This window comes from Folsomia candida, unplaced genomic scaffold (assembly GCF_002217175.1).
Source record: "Folsomia candida strain VU population unplaced genomic scaffold, ASM221717v1 Fcan01_Sc001, whole genome shotgun sequence".
Lineage (NCBI taxonomy): Eukaryota > Metazoa > Arthropoda > Collembola > Entomobryomorpha > Isotomidae > Folsomia > Folsomia candida.
Genome location: NW_019091193.1, coordinates 9,597,929 through 9,617,814, shown reverse-complemented (window position 1 = coordinate 9,617,814; position 19,886 = coordinate 9,597,929). Strand labels below are relative to the sequence as shown.

General features: G+C 38.9%; 1 protein-coding gene across 1 annotated transcript in view; it reads right to left on the bottom strand.

Annotated features, from left to right (window-relative positions):
- LOC110842028 overlaps positions 1-17,794 on the bottom strand; it is a 51,981-nt gene extending 34,187 nt beyond the window's left edge. Inside the window, exons 1-2 of the mRNA XM_035846112.1 lie at positions 17,005-17,794; positions 10,306-10,460 (exon numbers count right to left, since the gene is read on the bottom strand). Coding sequence (XP_035702005.1) covers positions 10,306-10,389 — 84 coding nt within the window. The 5' untranslated portion in view covers positions 10,390-10,460; positions 17,005-17,794. The remainder of the gene's footprint in view (positions 1-10,305; positions 10,461-17,004) is intronic.
- Between the last annotated feature and the right edge of the window lie 2,092 nt (positions 17,795-19,886).

The following is a 19,886-nucleotide window of genomic DNA, read 5'->3' as shown; positions in this document are numbered from 1 at the left end:
CATCTACAAGATTTTACCAGATGGATAAATTTTTACCTTCCAGTGTGCACCACTTAACCTCATTCATTCCTCATTGCACAAATATAAATACCAGCATGGAGCTCATCATCAAGAATCAGGTGCGTGAAAAGATGTTTTGGAAAATTATGATAACTATTATAACTGCTTACCTACGATCTTTATGATATTTAAAATCATTGACGTATGTACTACGTAATGTGTAGGAAGATTTTAGGCATCATCTTCTTAACTAAATAACTTAACTACGAGTGCATGTTTCGTTGAAAGATGTTCTTCCAATTCCTTACTTGTACTATAACAAGTGTAAGTATGGAAAGTCGTGGGGTAATTCAGGTACGTATGTAGCTGACAAGTGTTACGTAATAAAATCCTATGACCGAATAATTCACCTCGTGTACATTATACTTGACAATATCTCATCCTCCCACCCAACTACTCGATATTCCCATCATTAATTTATCGCCAACACATAATCTTCCCTGCTCCTTCAGATTTTCGGATCAGTCCAAACGCAGAGCGTGCAATCTCATTTGCGTAAAATATACATATGTGTAAGAAGGATAAAAAACTCCAAGAAAGTCATAGTTGACATATAGGCAGGCCGAGAAAGTTGATTAAATATGCACTCCATGTTGCAAACTGGTCGTTACTACACATTCCACATTTCCTCTCGAAATAATTTTGTGATATCTGCGAGAGGAGTGAAAGAGGATGAAATAAAATTGGTCGAAGAAAGAATTGCATGTGAAAAGAAGGAGGAAGTTTGAGAGTTTGAACATGATGTGAAGCAGTTGGATCTATGAATGCACATGGAAGAAGATGATGGTGCGAGTAGGCACGGCAGACGGATGGGATCCACATTCGGTGGGATTGTTAAAAATATGGAAACCTAAACAGGAGAGAGAGCTCGGTCTTTAGGAGAAAAATTTACGACAGCGACGACTCTCCTTTCCTTCCGTAACAAGATTCTCTTCTGCTCCAAAGACTTGGTCGTCGGGTTAAACTATACTTTTCAAATTCCAACCAAACCTATGTATACAAGATGCATACGCCAACCAACTACCAGCCAACTTGGTCCAGTTCAATTCCCATGTGCAGAATCTCAGATGGTGCACACTCTTCCTCTGGTTTCTTCTCCTGAGCTGAGAAGAAATAATATTGCTGCTCACTTTTCCATACAAATCTCGTATTCAAATAAGACGTCCATTCTACAGCCTATTTTATCAACAGGATTCTTGGGCACACATAGCATACGCTCGAGTTTATCATATCAATTGCACCCCATGCTTTCTCTCCAGTTTTTGACTTGAGTTAGCTCCACTGAAATATTTTACCAGCACAATTTGGTAAATAACTAAGCAGCACCAGACCAGGACAGTATGCATGCTCTCAATGTATAGCATATTGAGTTTTATTCTCCTTTCATACTTACATCCTTTCCATTAAATGTCGTCGGAAGAAAAGGGTAAACCAATTTTGTAAAAACTCGGCTCTTGAAAAGTTATGTGACTGCAAAAGTTATACGCAAATTCATAATTTCAAGAAGCATGTCAAAATTTTATTTATGGCTTTCCGATAAGGCTTGTTGAGACGAGATGATTGTTTTTATGAGACCCTTATGTCATGTGCAAAGCCAGCTGCTGGAGTAGATAGTAGTGTAGGAGCAATAGTGAACTGGATGAAATTACCATAGTCTGATCAGCCTATTTTACTGATAGTCGTAAAATCCTGTGTTCACTTACGTCCATCCATGAATGAATGGGACAGAGTTGATGGAGTTAAACCGGCGCAAAAGGAGTGGGAGGACCTGAATTTTCTGTCTGGAGAAAGCTGACAATATTGAACTTTTTGGCCATCCCACCCACTCGCCAGTGCAACCTACATGCATAGGGCTGGAGAAAACCTATACACTAATCGTTCCCATCAGAGGGCTCTCTAATAAATCATTGTACCTGTACGACCGTATCTGACCTCAGGTCACGAGCCCCAGTGTTTAAATTGTTCCCCTTATAAAATCCAGTAATGTATGAAACCACACCTACGCTTGACCTCTTCTGACTGGAGAGTGTCAGTTAACAAAATGGTTTGATGACCTGTAACCCTCTTATTCCCTGGGGTATGGCCGATTTGGTCAACTTACATATAAGAACCTCACATGTTGATTCCGAAAAAATATCTAAAAGTGTTTGTTTTCTAGACACAACAGACAGGCAGGACAATCTCATATGCTCAGCTTCTCAAAATTAACAAAGAGTCATATTTACTACATATTTAGTAAAAACATGTCCCCGGAATCTATGAATTATTCTTCAAATTAAAAAAGAGTCTTTCTTGTGATAAAAATAATGCACATGCAAATTGCATAGAAAACGAAATGAACTGATGCTGTTTCTCCTGCATGAGATATATATTTAAGGACATTGTTTTACACCCAGTAGCCAACCCCACATACATATGCATAGATACATCTGTTCAATATGTGAATATCAACTACACGCTCGTAGTCTATCAGTATTATAAGAAGATAATCGCGAAATTCACTGGGGATTCCTGAGACTCCTTAAGCTCTTACGGTGGAGGCATATACGTAGCATAGTCGTAGGTGTATACGTGACATAAAAGGTATTACTCAACTGGAGCATAATAATACCTGATCATGGGGCTAAAAGGGGCTAAACTAAAATATGAAGAAAACACTGTGCGTGGAATCAAAAATAACCTCAACACAACAATGTCAAACAACTGCGTTGTTCCGCCGTTCCTTGGATTAAGGGTTTTGGATTTCCCGTGTTTTTTATACATTACACCCACCGCCCCGATATGTACATATGTCCGATCATACATTTCACCTCTATTCCATTGAATGAACTCGAGAAAACTTTTTCCGCACTCACACAAACACTGTCCCTGTCAACATCAAGGCTATTTCTAAATTGGGCAAGTTTGTTTACTCCCACACTAGCGCTTTCCTGAACAAATGGAATAATACTTTTGCTCCTTTTCCTCCTATGCATCTAGAACTGTGAAATTGCGGAATGGAGGTGCAAGAAGTGTGGATTAATCGTGTGTTGCCGTTGTGTTACCTCGGTCATTTATGTTTCATGATGCTTGCTCAAAGCAACCCGACTCCACTCGTCCTGAAATCTATATATAGACATGTTACCTTTACCCTGCGTAATTCCATTCAAAAGGAGTAAAAGTCCAAAGCGGATTTACGAATGATGATCTATTCGTATAGAGAAAAATAATACTTTTGAGGCTTCTACTTTGAATAAAATCTATTTGCCATGATCAACCGCAAAGCACATAGAGAGATAATAATAAGAAGAGCTGTTTGTGCATGTGAAATGAACATTTGGTTAGTTTGAAATGGGAAAATATCACGGGGAAAATATCACATTGCGTTCGCTACCTTTGTAGAATAAAGCTCTCTTATTGAGAAATCTCTTTCCAATAAGATTCATTCAATGGAAGGCTTATGACAAACGAGCCCGGAACACGATTTCATATTATTCCGAAAGAGAAGCAGGGATCGAAGGAGGAAAAGAAAGCGAGGAATAACCGTAATAATATTAAAGAGCACTCATTTCGTAAAGTAGATCATCACTGTTTGTAGATAATACCAGCCCACTCAAGGAAGCACTTTTACACAAACGGTGCCAGAAACCTGAATGGAGCTGGTTGTTTAAGGCAGCGTTTTGTATAGCGCAACGAAAATTCGTGCCCAAAGTAAAGTGTTGAAGAGGAGTGACCAATAAGCCGTATACGAAACGTGATGTCACACAGTTGCTAATATTTTAAACAGGAGATTTCTTCCTTAAAGCACTTCATTTATTATTCAGGCGCTCGTCGTAACTCGAAGGGATTCTGTGATGAGATTCCTTATTGCCCGATTGGGAGCTGTATATTTTCACTTTAATGGAAATTAAGTGAATCGTCATTTCGTATGAAAGGAAACCTTATTCTTGTTTAAAGTCAAGCATGTCGGCGTCATGTGAGAAGGTGAAAGGTCACCCCCAGCTTGTTTATGCTGGTGTGCACTCCTTCTCATACACACTAATAAGGCGATGAGGTGAAAAGTTCTGAACATGAAGCTTTATAAATACTCGCGAGTTTCTCAATGATTTCAATGAACCTGGTTAGCTTGATATCCGAACGCCAACGCCGAATTTATTCCAAATATACACATATAATTACCCGTAGGAAACGGAATTCTATGAAACTAAATAACAACGCAATTAAATCCGAGCATTGTTATCTGAGGGTATTGTTGTACGCCTACTGTTTGTAGTCGTTGTTGATGACTTTCTCCTTCATTCTCTCATCCTACACTTATTCAAAGAAAGAGAATTTGGAGGCAGTGCTGTTGACCAAACTCTGAACGGATGAGATAGCACTTTGCTTTTCCACCTCTGTGGCCTACAGCTACACATTAAATTTCTCTTGTTGTCGGTTCGTTCCACCTGCACTATGGACTTATCATCATCATGTGAAAGCGAGAGCGAGTAAAGTACTTACCACGCGGACCAAAGAAAAACATAGCACGGAAACAATGGATGAATAGCTTTCCTTCTATTTCGAACACTAATTAAGGTTGAGTTATCACGTCCGTATTTCGCCTCGTGTGTTGCACTCGGATGGAGAGAAAGGTTATTGGTTGAGACTCAACCTTGGTCAGTAATTCAGTTATAGAACCAATTTACGCGTAGTGCAACAGAGTTGAAATAAATTGCAGATGAGCTACTAGATTAAAGCAACCAGATCTATGTGTGTGCGCTACATTTTGTTCTACATACGAGATCATGCGGTAGTTTGACTAGTCTCGTACATATTGTGGATGATTTCAATTACCAAGCACATGTTATAATATTCGACAACCTTCAAATTATTGTAAATTTAAGATAGTTTTAATTAGCAAGCATCGAAACGTCAGATGGGAAAACTAGTTCATTTTTAATAAATATCATATGTACTGTATTTAGTATCGTTATAAATTCGCAAATACGTCATCGGTTGCCAATTAAAAGATAGCGAACGAAAGTTGTACGAGTTCTGACTTATTTAATATGTGATTCCTGAAAGGTCACCGAAACCATGCACGCGTTGTGATATGGACATGTCTAGTTGTGACAAAAGATAAAAAATAAAAGAAACGAGACAGCTCATAAGATATCATGAAATTACAACTACAAACGGGAAACAGAACTCGAGCATTGTCTGACAAAATCAAATGTCAAGCTGACCAGTCGCCGATTTATTGTGTTTTCCCAAGATTTCTCTTATTGTACTTCTTGAGAAAACTCGATTTCTACTTCTGAAACAAGGCTAAATATTCTTTATGAAGATTAAATAGAATCGCAGCCAAAGAACTTGTATAGCAAAACTGTATATGTACATAGGAGTAAGAATCAAATCAAATCAAGGTTTCCAGGTTGTACATATTTTTTATCGGATTATTCCAAAAATTGTTTTTGTCCTCAATTGACCAAAATCTTATTTAATCTTATTTAATGTATTTTTAATTTTCAATGGAACTTATTACCTAAAATTGTATTAGAGGTTTAAACTCTTTAAATTTCTAAGTTCACGAATTTTTAGCCCGAGTCAGGGCTTATGGAACCGTCATGTCCGTCCGTCTGTCTGTCCGTCTGTCTGTCCGTCTGTCTGTCCGTCTGTCTGTCCGTCTGTCTGTCCGTCTGTCTGTCCGTCTGTCTGTCCGTCTGTCTGTCCGTCTGTCTGTCCGTCTGTCTGTCCGGCACGATAGAGCCAAAACGGCTGAACCGATTGACTTGAAATTTTTACCATATGCATATTGGACAAAGTTAGGAAACGAGTTCGAAGATGGGCGAAATCGGTCCAGTGGTTGACCGGTGGGGGTCATCGGAGTGGGTGGGGTCTTATGCACCAAAATTTCAAAATTGTTGTAGAGAGCTGAAATTTGGTACAGAGGTTGCTAATGGCTCCTAATAGAAAAAATAACTTCAGGTTGGAAAAATTTTCATCATGAGTGACCCTATGGGGTGACCCATACCGATTTTTCAAAACCATCATATCGAACTGAAATTTGGTGGAGAGGTTGCTTATGGGTCTTAATGAAAGAATATGATATGATATTGGTAAAATTTTTATCTGGAACGCCCCTATGGGGTGACCCATACCGATTTTTAGAAATTGCTTTAAAAAGATGAAATCCGGCACAATGATACTTAATGACTGCTAATTAAAGAATATGAAGTTAAAAGTGAACAAAGTGCAACCAGACCAAAGTGACCAGAGTGCAATCAGTATGGGGTGACCCATACTGATTTTTAAAAATCGTTATATCGAGCTGAAATTTGATTTGGAGGCTGAATAGCACATACATACAGCTTAGAACTTCAGGTTGTTAAAGAAGCCACTGGTCATGGTGGTCAAGGCACATGATTTGTAACTAATTCAAAAATTTGGTACCAAATAATAGAAACTATCTAACAAACTTTTAACCATCCACAACACGGAAGTTGGTGATATTATGTCGGTCAGTTCGGAAAAGAATTTAGAAGCGGGCTCTGACTTACTGAGTCAGGGACTATGTCCCTGACTCGGGCTATATGGAGTCTGCACTGTAGGTTTTTAAATTGAGACTTTCACATCATGCACCTCCTACGTGCACAGCAAGGATAACGTACTTTTCCATAATGAATTACATTACATGACATGTCAATAATAACATTTATAAAGGTTGCCATCACTTTTACATCTTGCAAATTGGACCAGGGAGAAAATTCAACAGGAGCATGCCACGTGTGCATGTGAGTTGTGTCAGAAGCTCGTGTGTGAAAGTACCCTGACGCTGAAATCTCCTCATTCCGTAATGCATTTTAAGAAACTGTTACATTGGATTGAGATTGACTCGAGATTTAACTTGTGGCGGTGTGTTATGAGAATTTGGCTAGGAAAAGAAAGATAACGAGATGTGTGGAACCAGGAGAGAGGAGGCAGGAAGAGAAAATAGGCTTGTGTCGGACTGCTGCTGCCGTTTTCTCCTCTCGCTTCCTTCAGTCACAATAGAATTACAAGCTGGAAGTGGAATTTGGACGAAGAGCATTCTTTTATTACATTAGTTTTCAGCTTTTTCACTTTCCTTGAAACTCTCCTTCTCACTTTCTCTCCTTCAGTTTCGCTGGAGGATGGAGGAGAACTGACGGATGGGTGTGCACGAAGTGTAAGCACTACAAAGAAAGTGAGGCAGCCAAGTTTCGTCGGTTGTATCAGCACATCAGAGATGTAGATTGTGTTGCTGGTGGATTAGGTTGGTTTCCTTGTCCAGCCACCAGAAAATTGTTTCTGGCTGCCCAATGAATACTCATGACTTTTGTATGATGAACCTGTTTCAACTTCTTCTCACGTAATAATGGGCTGGGCAGAGGCACAAAATGCCGAGTAAGTTGAAAAGCCAGAGTAAGTACATAGCATTAGTGGAGGAAGGTTGAAGTTGAATGGTTACACGAACCAAGAGATACTTTCCTGCTGGTTGTGATAAACTTGCATGGCCTGCAGTTTGTAATTTCCAATAATGCAAAGTGACCAATTCAACATTTTGAATATAAAATAAATGTATGAGAATAATGGAATTGCTTCGTACGCTCTAAAATGTATGCATGTAAAGTGGCAGAGAAAGTTCTGATCAGTTACAGGGGAAATTTACAACGTACGTATTTATAGATTAACCATTACATAAATTTTATTTAAATATACAGTATTGCGAACCAAATGCATGTTTATATACGAGACATTCAAATGTGAGATGTATATATATAGTTTCCACGATAAGGTTGTTCAGACAAGATTTTAGTCAAGGTGTACACATCCCGTCAGATAATCTAATTATCTATAATTAATAGAGTAATCCAGCTGCCCGGTTGATCAGTATATGCAGGACGGTGAAAGTCATCAAATACCACCGTCTTGAAAATGAGATTGTGTACGGTGAAAGCATTTCCATCAGACATAAGCACAATAATCATATCACAACGGACCGCCTGCTGCAACCTTTACTTGTGACGCGCTGTTAGCAATAACATGATACTAATCATTTATTCAATCGCCAATTATTCAATCAGACCAATTAAATGTCAAATATGAGTACTGACGGTAATTGTATGTCATAATCTTTATTCATTTATTTGTTACTGTTTCTCCTTTAAAATTTGCATCATTTAGGTTTGTCATTTACCACAATTCATATCCTACAGCAGAATGTGTATTTGTATGTATCTTATGGATAAACACATTGGTCTATTTATTTATATATTTAAGTATTAAAAAAATACAAATATCATTTCTCCCCATTAGTAGATATTGGTGCTGAATATTGGTTTACATTGGTTTATATTTACGTTTATGTACGAGACAACTCCGTTTGTGATTTCATTAGAAACGAACGATTTGTGCCCTTAAGGATGTTAAATAAAATGTGTCGCCTATATGCATGTATGTATGTACCTAGTTCATACATAAGTGCTCCAGGCAGTAGTCATTATTTTGCTCTCGTTACGCAAATTGGGCGAAGGAACAACAGGCAACCTTGTCCAAAAAGATGGCAAGAAATATACTAATAATACACTAAAAAACCATCTCCCTTTTAAGATCCACTGTTCAATTTACTGTTTTTGAATAAGCTCAGCCTAAGCTGATTACTCTGTGACCAATTAGTTTTATTTATTCCAAGTTTAGTCTCGTGGAAAGCTTGTCATCTTAAATAATCCATTTTACAAGGCGTGCAGCATTTACTAAAATAATTGTTTCAATTTAAATCTGACTACGCCACACTGAAAATTGTCAAGTGTTACGTACAACAAATAGATTTCCTATATTTCACTTTATCCAAAAGAGAATGACAACCTCGCCACGAAGAAAGTACGCAGTAATCAAATTGCCCAATTATTTATAAACATTTTCCAAGAACAGGAAAGACTTGAAAGGAGATATTGTAGCCTTGATTTATCAAGATTACTCAGAGATGGGGAGTTGACGTGCGAGTTGTGGTCTCATATTGCGTCAGTGTTGACTAGGCAGCACTGATTGTTGCTAAGGTCCAGTGGGCAGCGGAATAATGAAATCTGGAGCTTTATTTAGTGGTTTCATTTCATAAGCCGATCTTTTCAGATTTCCTTTGCGAATCGTATTTATAAAAACCTTTGATCATGTATTTATGCTGAGCGGATATTTCTTTGACACATTTGGGTATTCACTGTCAGCCATGGTGGAAATAAAGATTGTATGCATACACGTATACTTATGTACTTACAAGTACGAAAGGGGTTCCTGGTGAAACTCATGAAACCCTTCAACAGCTTGGTACAGAAGCGCAGGGTTGCCACCTTTTTGACACTTTTTCGTGCCGTTCTCAGTCAGTCAGTCAGATTAACGAGTTCAGAATGAGTGAAACGAGCATGGGATTAAAACTTGTATTTGCAAGTTTTTTTGTAAGACGTAGAGTTTCCTCAATTGAGCTCATGTCCATTTGTTCGGGAAAAGTAGCTCTGACAAATAAATTGCTGACAAGTGCATGTTGTTTTATCTCTTCAAAGCCCCTTGAGAACTAATGGGAATCTCTGTTGTACTCTGCGTCTGGCCCTGTCGGCTGGACCCCCTGTGACACTCAGCTCAGGAGATCCGACCGACAACCAAGCTACCCAAAACCCTTTCAGATATGTTGACATTCAATATTTTTCTCAGGTGGCGTCGACGACTAAACTTGTTGTTGGTCTTAACAAGACCGGCGATTGGGATTTAATGGTGTTCTGTGGAAGGACTCTACGGTAGAGTCGCTGCCGTTGTGGTTTGAATTATATTTGGTATGTGGGTTCAGACCCAGCGTCATCATTACCACATCCCCAACTGCTACTTCCTATTTAGTACCTATATTCTTGTATAAAGTACAACAACGCTTTCCAAAGTTTTCATCCCTCGCAACCAGCTTGGTAAAAACTTGCTTGTTTGGTTTTAAGAGTGTTTCCTGGATTGAGTCCTAAATTGCTGTTGATTTAACGGTAATCCTTATTTGAACCAATTTCTGTCATTTGGATCTGTCAGGATAAACTTTTGTTCCAACTTGTCGAGCAAACAAGGTGAAAGTAGGGCTGCCACTTCTTCACCATGTGAAAACGGCACCCAGCAGAGCATTTGGAAATTTAGAACGAGAGGGTAAACTAACCTCTCGTTGAATGAGATGATGGGCGCAGAGGAAATAAACAACTTGTGGTGCTGAGTGCGTTTGCTACTGTACAAGTTTGTACTTACCGGTGGCTCGATGATAACGAAACTCTGAACCGGATATCGACCAGGGCGGCAGCCTAAGAGCATCGATGAGGTAAAAGGAATCATCCTCGCACTCACTGCCTCACACTCCACGCCGACGAGTGGTCTCAGCTTCGCCGGACTGAATCTCTCCTCTTCTGAAATAATCAACACAAAATTGAACCACACATACATACATTCACATAAAACCAAATGAGCATACACACGTATCTGCAAATCTGCTGACCCTTCTACGATGTATACTTCAACCATAACGCGAACTCTGACACCATTTCTTGCACATATGTTTCAAAAATGGCACTTGCCTGTCTGAGCATGGATACCAAGGGGAGTCTTTTAAAAAAATAGGGCTCCTTCCTTGCCAATCATGCCATCCAAGCAGCAGCAGATAGAAAGTTTCCCTATAAAACCTTCGGTGCCATTAATGTTCCTTGCCCAAGTGAGCCGTAGTCTAGGCGTTAAAATGCTCTACTGGCCAACTAAATGGATCCAGATAAGAATTTTGGAATGAAAAACTACATTGCCTCAATTTAGACGAGGAGGTGAATTGCTTAAATTCATTTAACTTTTGAGAGATTTTAAGAAATGAAGGAATTAAGTGGGATAAAATCTCATATCGGTCGCAGGAGGAAAAATCAATCTCGAGTTTTCCATTCATTTGGCATTTCCCTTAAGCTTGCAATCTTGTGTATAGAAACATAGTTGAGGAGAGAAAGTAGTGAGAGGATGTATGTATCAGCTAGATAGCGGGGGAAAGGAGACGAAGAAAAGCCGACTTTCTTGAAGCCATCAAGTTATGAAGCTGACTCTTAGTTTTTATTTAATTTCAGTTTGACCTCATTTCCAGGCTTGTAATCGTTTTGTAAGATCAGAAGGCTTTACTCGATCTTGTACATCTCTAATTTCTGAAAGGAACAAATTTGATCTGTCTTCCAGACTACTCTTCTCCTGCCACTTCTTCCCTCTCTCATCCTCTTATACTTCTCTTTTGATGAAGAATCCTGTCGTTAGCGCTGCGTGGGATGGGCGAGCTTAATATTGATTGCCTCATATCCTCCGAAATATTCTCCATGAAAATGAAACTCTTCCTTCCTTCCTTCCAACCCACCGACCTCCTCCACTTTCCCGAGTGACACTCCACTCCGTTGTGCTCGCATATATAAATACATGCTCATTATTACATACACTTTACTGTTTACCACCACACACGACTTTCTCCATACTTCATCCAACCCGACGACACTTCATAATTGTGACATCCAATAATCCTCTTTGCCACCAGCACCACACACACGGCTGCTGCCTGCCCTGTCCGATTTGCCCAATTCATGTTTCGTCAATTTACATCCCACATCTCTAATTTCTCTCCTCGTTCACCATGTGTACATTCCCAACATGCATTAGCAAACCCACTTTGATAAATTGAAACTGAAAGTAAAACAACCTTGAAGGTTCTTACACACATGTGTATCTATGTATTATTCAGGTCGATTTTCATTCACTTTAATATATTTTTTCTCTTCAAGTTAACAAGTTGAATAAGTACCTACAATAAAAAAAGATATACCCCAAAATTACATCACGAAGAAAACAAGTATAAAAAATGGCAGGGTTGTCTAAGACGTAGATGAAAAAAACTTCCAGCAAAGAAATTAACTGAAGCTACAAATACAACTTGGTGAAATACGAGTTTAAAAAGAAGATGCATATTCTCGAGACAAATGATGATAAGGAAAGAAAGTAAAATTAGTTTGTTAATCACCAAAGTCTGAAAAAAAACAACGATATAAACCTGCTGTCCTACAAGATATACCAAATATGCATAACCTACTGGCTATGCATTCAGTAGATGCACACCAAGTCATTTAAAAATATCCCGAGCTAGTCGGATTTAATCAAACCACACAAACCACACCCAATCTGTACCTTGCATGTCTTGGAGTACATAGAAATGAAAACCCGAAAATGCATACCTGTCTTAATTTATTTTAATGCAAATACCAATTGTTAATCTGATATTGTTTACCCTTGTTTCTTGTGTAAACCATTATACTTAAATAATACCAAATTTTTCTAATATTCTGAATAATTATTCTTGTGTGCGAGAATACACTAATTACAATTATATTTAAAATATAGCATTTGAGAAAATCAATCTCAACCCACAGGAATTCTTAAGGGTTTATTATACTACGTATCTATTAAAATTTTCTAGTCTATATCATTCAAATGATTTATTGCTTAATTCTTCCGGAATATTTTGACTTTTTGCAAGCCAAAGTTAAGTACTCAGTCTGATTTCCACTCATCCAAACTTAAGATTAGCCAGTTTAATCCACCAAAGTGTGATTCAAAGTATTAAATCGGGGAGCCAGTTGCTCATTAATGGCACTTCATTATATCGCTACATATAACGAATATGTAAGAAGAGTCCATATGCATGCAGGACTTCCTCGTTGTATCATTTGCTATTCAGTATGGCTAAGCGAGCAGATATACGGATTTGTCAACCGAGGTCGTAACAGGGAAGCAAATGACAAAATGTTCAGAGATAGGAAACTGCTGAAGGACGTGGCTCCAGTAGTTCATGAATATTGATGGTTCATCAAGGATTATCCCATTCTTGTGACTCGGGCAATCCCCTGGACCAACCGCTTTCTCTCCATTCTCCGCTTTTCCTCCATGCACTCTGCATTTTACACGAATGCCAAATGCTACAAGGGAGAAACTCCTTGTAATTTTCTCCGTGAAATTGGACAATATTAATACTGCGATGCGATGATACCAAGTGGCAGAGAATTAATGCTGTGTGCAAGATTTATGAATTGCATATCAGAAACTTTTACTTGTGCTCAACGTCGTGAATAGAGGACAAATATATCTCAGATAAAATAGACTTGCCTTATGAATAGTTTGTACAGCAATTTCGCTACATTTATTACAGCCTGGAAAGAAATCTTGAGCTTGTAAGTCAACACAATCTCTTCCCCTCCATCAAGAAATTAAATTTATTGTTGATTTTCGGTATAGAATTTCTCGACTTTTAAAATCCAGACCATACAGTCCATGGTTGAGAAGACAATTTATTGTTTGTTTTTTATCAAGGGCTCCACGAATGGAGGCAGAGACATACTTGTATAATACTCCACCGTGCTTAATTAAACAACTGGTGTCCACATTTTGTGGCTGCTTGAAGTCATTTTTAGAAAAGTTGCATTGATTGTACCCGCTTTTTGGGAGAAAAATGATCTTATAAGAGTACGTACAACTGATATACCAACTTTTATACAAAATGAAAATTGATTCCAAACTCCTTCCATTCGGATGTGCCATTATAAGTATGAGTGAGTGAGTGAGTGATTGTGGGAAAATTAATTTCCTCGTCTTGTAGAACGAGAGAAATAACTGGAAACAATTTCTGAAATGAAAGACACTCATTCGCCGAAGGGTTAAGATTTCTCCTTCTTGTCACTTAAACCTTAATTAAGGAAGAGCAGCAGCAGACCACTTTTCAAGATCACTTTTGTGCAAGTGCTCTCTACATAGTGGGGTCATAAGTTCTCGTGAATGCATTTCCGGTAATAAATCCCAAAGTATTAGAGCTATCTGTTCGAAATTTTTATGGATTAACAAGGTATTAATATTGTTTAGAAATCATAACTTCTTTGTCAAGATTTCGTCCACGGGCAATTAGACAAGACATAACTCGTGACGGCCACAGGTTGATCGTGGTACGCGCCAATTTTCGTGCAAAAAGTATTTCAGACTTTTCACCGTTGGCAAAAAATTTAATAGAAAAAAAGGCCAGATATTTGTTGTACAGAAGTCTGACATCCGTTTAAGTATGCGGAAGTCAATACGAAGTCATCACCGTGGTGTGCATGGGAGCAAGTTGGCTGGAGAAATGAAATCTCTGTTTTTTACCGCAAAGGGTACAAGTTGAAGCCAAGAATTATTTTCAGAGTGTCCTAAAGCCAAACGTTAATAACCTGAACCCTGGACCCTCCGAAAATCGACATTGGACCTTTCAACAAGACCCTGTTCCTGCGCAAGGTGCAAAATTGTCCAAAACTGGCTTCAGACGAATTTTCATGACTTTTTTTCATCCGTAGAACGGTGCTCAGTATCTGCAGACCTTAATCCCCTAAATTATGACTGGTGGTGAAAATTATAGGTACAAGTATGCTCTAAATTTCACCCAAGTGTGGAAGGGCTGAGGTCGCACTTACTGAAGATCTGGCGCTTTTCCCTGGAAATCCGTGCGTGCCGCGATCGAGCAGTTTTCGCCACGACTTATGTCTTGTGTACAAGCCCATGGAGGAAATTGTGAAAACGAAGTTATGATTTCTAAACAAGATTAATACCTTGTTCATCCACAAAAATTTCTATCAGATAGCTCTAATACTTTGGGCTTTATCACCGGAAATGCATTCACGGGAACTTATGGTCGGACTGTGTATAAGAGAAACTCTGAGCATTTCTGAAGGATTTCTGAAGACGTATAAATTGATACACGGCGCTTACGTCACTGCTGTTGTATTATATCTCAACCATTTACTCTTTCTTTGCCAAATTCTCGTAAAGAAAGAAAGGAGAGAAGAGAAAGGCCGGACACATGACGTGGTGAAAATGGAGATTCCATCCAAATCTACGCTCGGCGCTACACACACACACAAACACACGAAAGTAGTTCTTTTGCAAAAGGAAAAGTGATTGGGCTCGGAAAGAGTATGATCGTATGATATAGAAAAATACTTTTCCTTCATGTTCATTTGAACATTCAAAGCTTCAGAGCATGAAGGCTTAGACTCATTTCTCATTTCCCTAAGGAACGGCAAACTACAGCACCATGCAAGACCAAGAATACAAGACATACACTTAGGTACATACGTACATGTGTATGTAATGTGTACATACGGCACGGCTGTCAATGTTGACCCAGTATAATTAATTACGCAGAGTAATTAATTTTCCCCTAGGACCTTGCTGCATCAGTTATAACGTGTAATGTGCCCCTGCTACTCGAGGATATTTTTAATTCATTTCATAATTCGCATAGTAGAGGATTGTATGCTTAGAATTTCTAAAACATTCATAAGAATAATCTTTGAGTCGATATTAGAAAAAAAACTGGGTACCACATTTACCAATCTTCCAAAACCGCCATACATAGTATGCACGTTGGGTATATAAATTCTCTGGTAGATACCGAATTCTTTACAAACCATTATTAGAATTTCAAATTAGAAACGCAAAGTGAAAGCTCAACGACTGCATTGTTGTGTGAATTCATTGAACTCGTTCTCCTTCGGTTCGACCAAAGCAACAAACTTGTTTCCGAAAGGTAAATACAAAGTGTACAGAGTCCAGAAGAACACGATGAATGGAACAGCAGCCATAATGAGACAGTTCCTAGTGCTTTATTTCGCTGAAAAATAGATGCTACGCAGCCTACATACATTATCATTGCTCTGAAGCCTCCATGTGCAGCATATTCATTGATTTATCCTCAGCGGAACTCTTCTTTATTTGCCAATGATTATTTGGGTCCTCTATACTTACGTACCAATATACTGTCTGGCGTAGAATATAGTCGTTTATTGGTTATATGGCAACGGAGTCATTACACTCCTGTACGCACCACGGTTCTACCGGAGAAAAAGATGAGTGAGTACTTGTCGAAAGTGCAAGCACACCGACAACGCCTACACACATGTCGGCCCAGAAACTACTGAAAGTGGAGCATTCCTAGCAGTTCAATATGCGGAATTACATTCTCTATCAATTTGAAATCAGGAGTGGAGAGGAAGGAGAAAGTTTGGACGAGATCTGTATGTCGCAATATGCTCCCTTGCCCACAGTGGTACTTGCAGTATTTAATGTGAATGAATGAATGTCGATGCGTTGACATGATTTATGATGTGTGTGTGCCAAAGAGGAGAAACTCAGCAAGACTGAGGTCACGTATTTTACTTACATATCAACGCTAGTATTTTTGGCAAAAAAAAACCTTTTTAACAATAATAATAGCAATTGAACGTTTCTGGAAAGTGTAGTTCCCCACCTGCATCGAATCCATTGAGGTGAGATACGAATTTGAGTATGTTTAATGTATGTACGTGCAGAGAAGGGAATTAGACAGCATAAATTGTATACACAAATGTGGACTGCATAACTTGACACACTTTTGTGAATCATAAGTCAACTTGAATGAAAGCACCATCCGCTCGTAAACCTTATGGCATGACAGAATCAAATAAATACTAATTTAAAAAGTGGAACATATTGTGCATGTTCCGTTTTGGTTATGCTTTTTTCTGGGAGCTTGTAAGCAAGCACACGTCCACTGGTACGTATCGGCCTATTGGAATTTAAAATTTTATGTATACCATTGCTTGAAAATTATTAACAGTGAAAAAACAATTATCATGAAAGTAGTGCTAATTGAAACAGGATTAATGAATTTGCAAACTTACGACTCTATCGCGCATATTTATATAAATAAATAAATCTGCAAATTAGGCTGAATAATGCAGATATTGTCCATGCTAGTAATTTCTTTGTAAATAATTTTTATATAATTGGCTACCACCATGATATTGTTCCGGTACCGTAAATAAAGACGACCTGTTCAGTATCTGGACATAAGCGGGCTTAATAATTAACTTGTATCTTACTTACTTGTTGGGGGGAGGTAAATGAAGCGTTAGATGGTCTCCAGATTGGGTGGTTTCTTGAATTACCCGAGCTAAATTGGCTACTCTGACGCTGCAATCGGATTTTTTATTAAATAATGAGTCAATTGTTTTCCTTTTGTGAATAATGCACAGTTTAGTGCATGGAGATTTTTACTATTTTGCTGTCCACGGGTTTTCAGACATGTTTATTCATGTCTGCTAAAGTACCAAAGTGTTAAGAGTGACCGGTATACACATCGGAAGGAATATTAAACATTACAATTTCCTTAGTTCACTAGCACACTTTTTGTTATTTTTCTAGAAAACGGTTTTGAGCTGGCTGTCATTTGAGATTGGAAACAAGCCGCAGTAAAATGTTTTTGAAGCGTTCAGTGTAATTGTAACGGTCTACAACGGCAACGACAAGAGTACAACAAACTCACTTGTGACTTGTACATGTAAAGTATGTTGAGAACACAGTTTACAGAACGAGGTCCAAAAGGTCCTTACAAGTAATTTTCGACTAGATTATATTACAAAAATTGGTGAACAACGTGTGTAACGGTGAGTGAACGCAAATGCAAAAAGGTGTCAAAATTGCGGAGATGATGTCGTGGAAGCAGAATTGGAGGAGCACTGCTGCTGTGTGGTTAGACTGTGAAGGGAACCGAATGTCATCTGTTTGAGAGTTTCCTTTTTCGGGCTGGTTTTCGGTATGCGGGGAAAAGCCTCCGTATGTGTGTCAGTGAACGACGACGACTGCACAGCATACACCAGCCAAGAAGAACACACTCTACTTTCTCCCTCTTTTCAGAGACTGGCTGACTTTGCTGACTAGCTGGACTGCTTTGTCTGCCACAACTTTCTCGGCCAGAACTCGGAACAGGATGCCAAAATAATGAAAGTCTGCGAACGCTCCTCTCGCAACTTGTTCTCTTCTTCTTGGTTGAGCTGGCTGGTTCGTTGGTTGGCTTTCCATTTGGCTTTCGTGGTAAACGGAGGATTAGTTGGACAGACCAAACAACCGAGTGAGGAAGTAGAATCTGAATGGTTCGGTGCAGCAGTGGTGATGGGAATGGTCTGTGGGTGCGTTAAAGTTGGACTTGGACATTAATTGGACACAGATTCAAATGGTGGACCTCATACAACATCCCTCAAACTTATTGCCGCACCTGTCCGCAGGCTAGCCGACTCCGAGTCGGGTTCAATCTCCAAACTTGGATGTGCAATTAGAGAACATACCAATGATTGCAAACATATGCAAATTCTGAAACGTTACATATGTATATAACTGACTTCGTAAACGATATTCATGACCCCTGCACAAGGTGACCCAGGAGTTGGCCCAATTCGTACATGTTGGAGAAAGTAATAAGGTTTTTATGCACACATTAAATGAGTGTGACGAATAGAAATGTGGTACAAGGATTAAGAAACTAGTTGTATTATATATATGCATTTTAATTCCGATCGTCGTTTGCAGAAAATTTCGACTAGAGAGATGCATAAATCATTATTTTACTGTCTGAATTTTCATGGTTTATGCATATTGCTTACAATTAGTTGGATCTAAAAAAACTTCGTACTTCATAACTCTTTCACATTTGCATATTGCTGTCGTATGAATCTGTCACACAACATTAGCTAGCGTTGGTTGGCTTAGTGGTCTCATCTCAGCGGCCAATGCAAACTTTGCATTATCGCATTGCGAGGTGTACTCGAATGTAATACTTTCAAACTTGCGAAGCATAAACTTATCATAATAATTAACTTAGCAGCAACAAGGAGACTCGTTTATGCGTATGATTTGAAAGTTCGCTTTATGCAAACGAGGAGTAGACTTTCTTATTATTTCTTTAATTCTGCATGCTTACTAGCACCGAATCAAGAAAGAAGACGCGAGATTCTGCGCGCACTTGTTCCAGACAAAACATTAGGAAGTTGAGCTAAGCCCACCACATGGATCACATTCACTTCGCCCTCCACTCCGGCCTTCCTGGTCTGGTTTGGAAGAGTGAAAGCAGTGAAAGTGGAAGGAGAGAGAAAGGCATGAAAAGTGGAATGAGTTAGGGTAATGCAAAAGACTGATTGAAGCAGTGTTTCCGGATCCCATCATATGTACATCTGGATATTGGTCTGGATAGCTGGGCTTGTTGGTTGAAGAATCCTCAATTTCCCCAACTTTCTCCTGCTTAAGGCCCCTTTTCTCGGAAGGTTGTGTATGTATGTGGACTTGAATGTATGGACGCACTCCCTTCTCCTCCCTCCACTGCCAGTCGTAATAGCACATTGGCCTAGATTTACTCTTCCTTTTCATATTAGATTTTACTTCCCACAATATGATGTTCCATGTGTACTCACAGATGAGAGTTCTGAAAGTGAAAGCGCCAGCTTTATTAGTTTGCCTTGGAACTTTGAGCGACACGACACGACAAGCAGGTCCTACCACTACTATAAACCATCACAGCCTCACAGTTTCGAGGTATATGCATATGTGCAAAAATGCTTCAGCCGTGCCTCATGCCTATATTATTACGTGCATGCATATGGATGTGTGTGTAGTGTACATATTTATATACTCTTTCGCCCGTTGGTCCCCTGAAATAAAATAAAATCTTCTACATGGCATGCATGCTCTAGCATTATTTTATATTGTGTTATTCATTTTCAATCTTGCCCACAGCCTTTTCGCAAAACGATGTACAATGCAATCTGGTGAGAATGTGATGGAATTCGTCCATAGACGATTTATTTATTGTATTATGGCTCAAAAGTATGTCATTTCATTTATCGGATGGTAGGACGAATAACCGAGGGGAATGTTGAATATTCTCTCCTTTGCAATTTTCTCATGTCAACGACGATGATTCACAAAAATGGATTCGT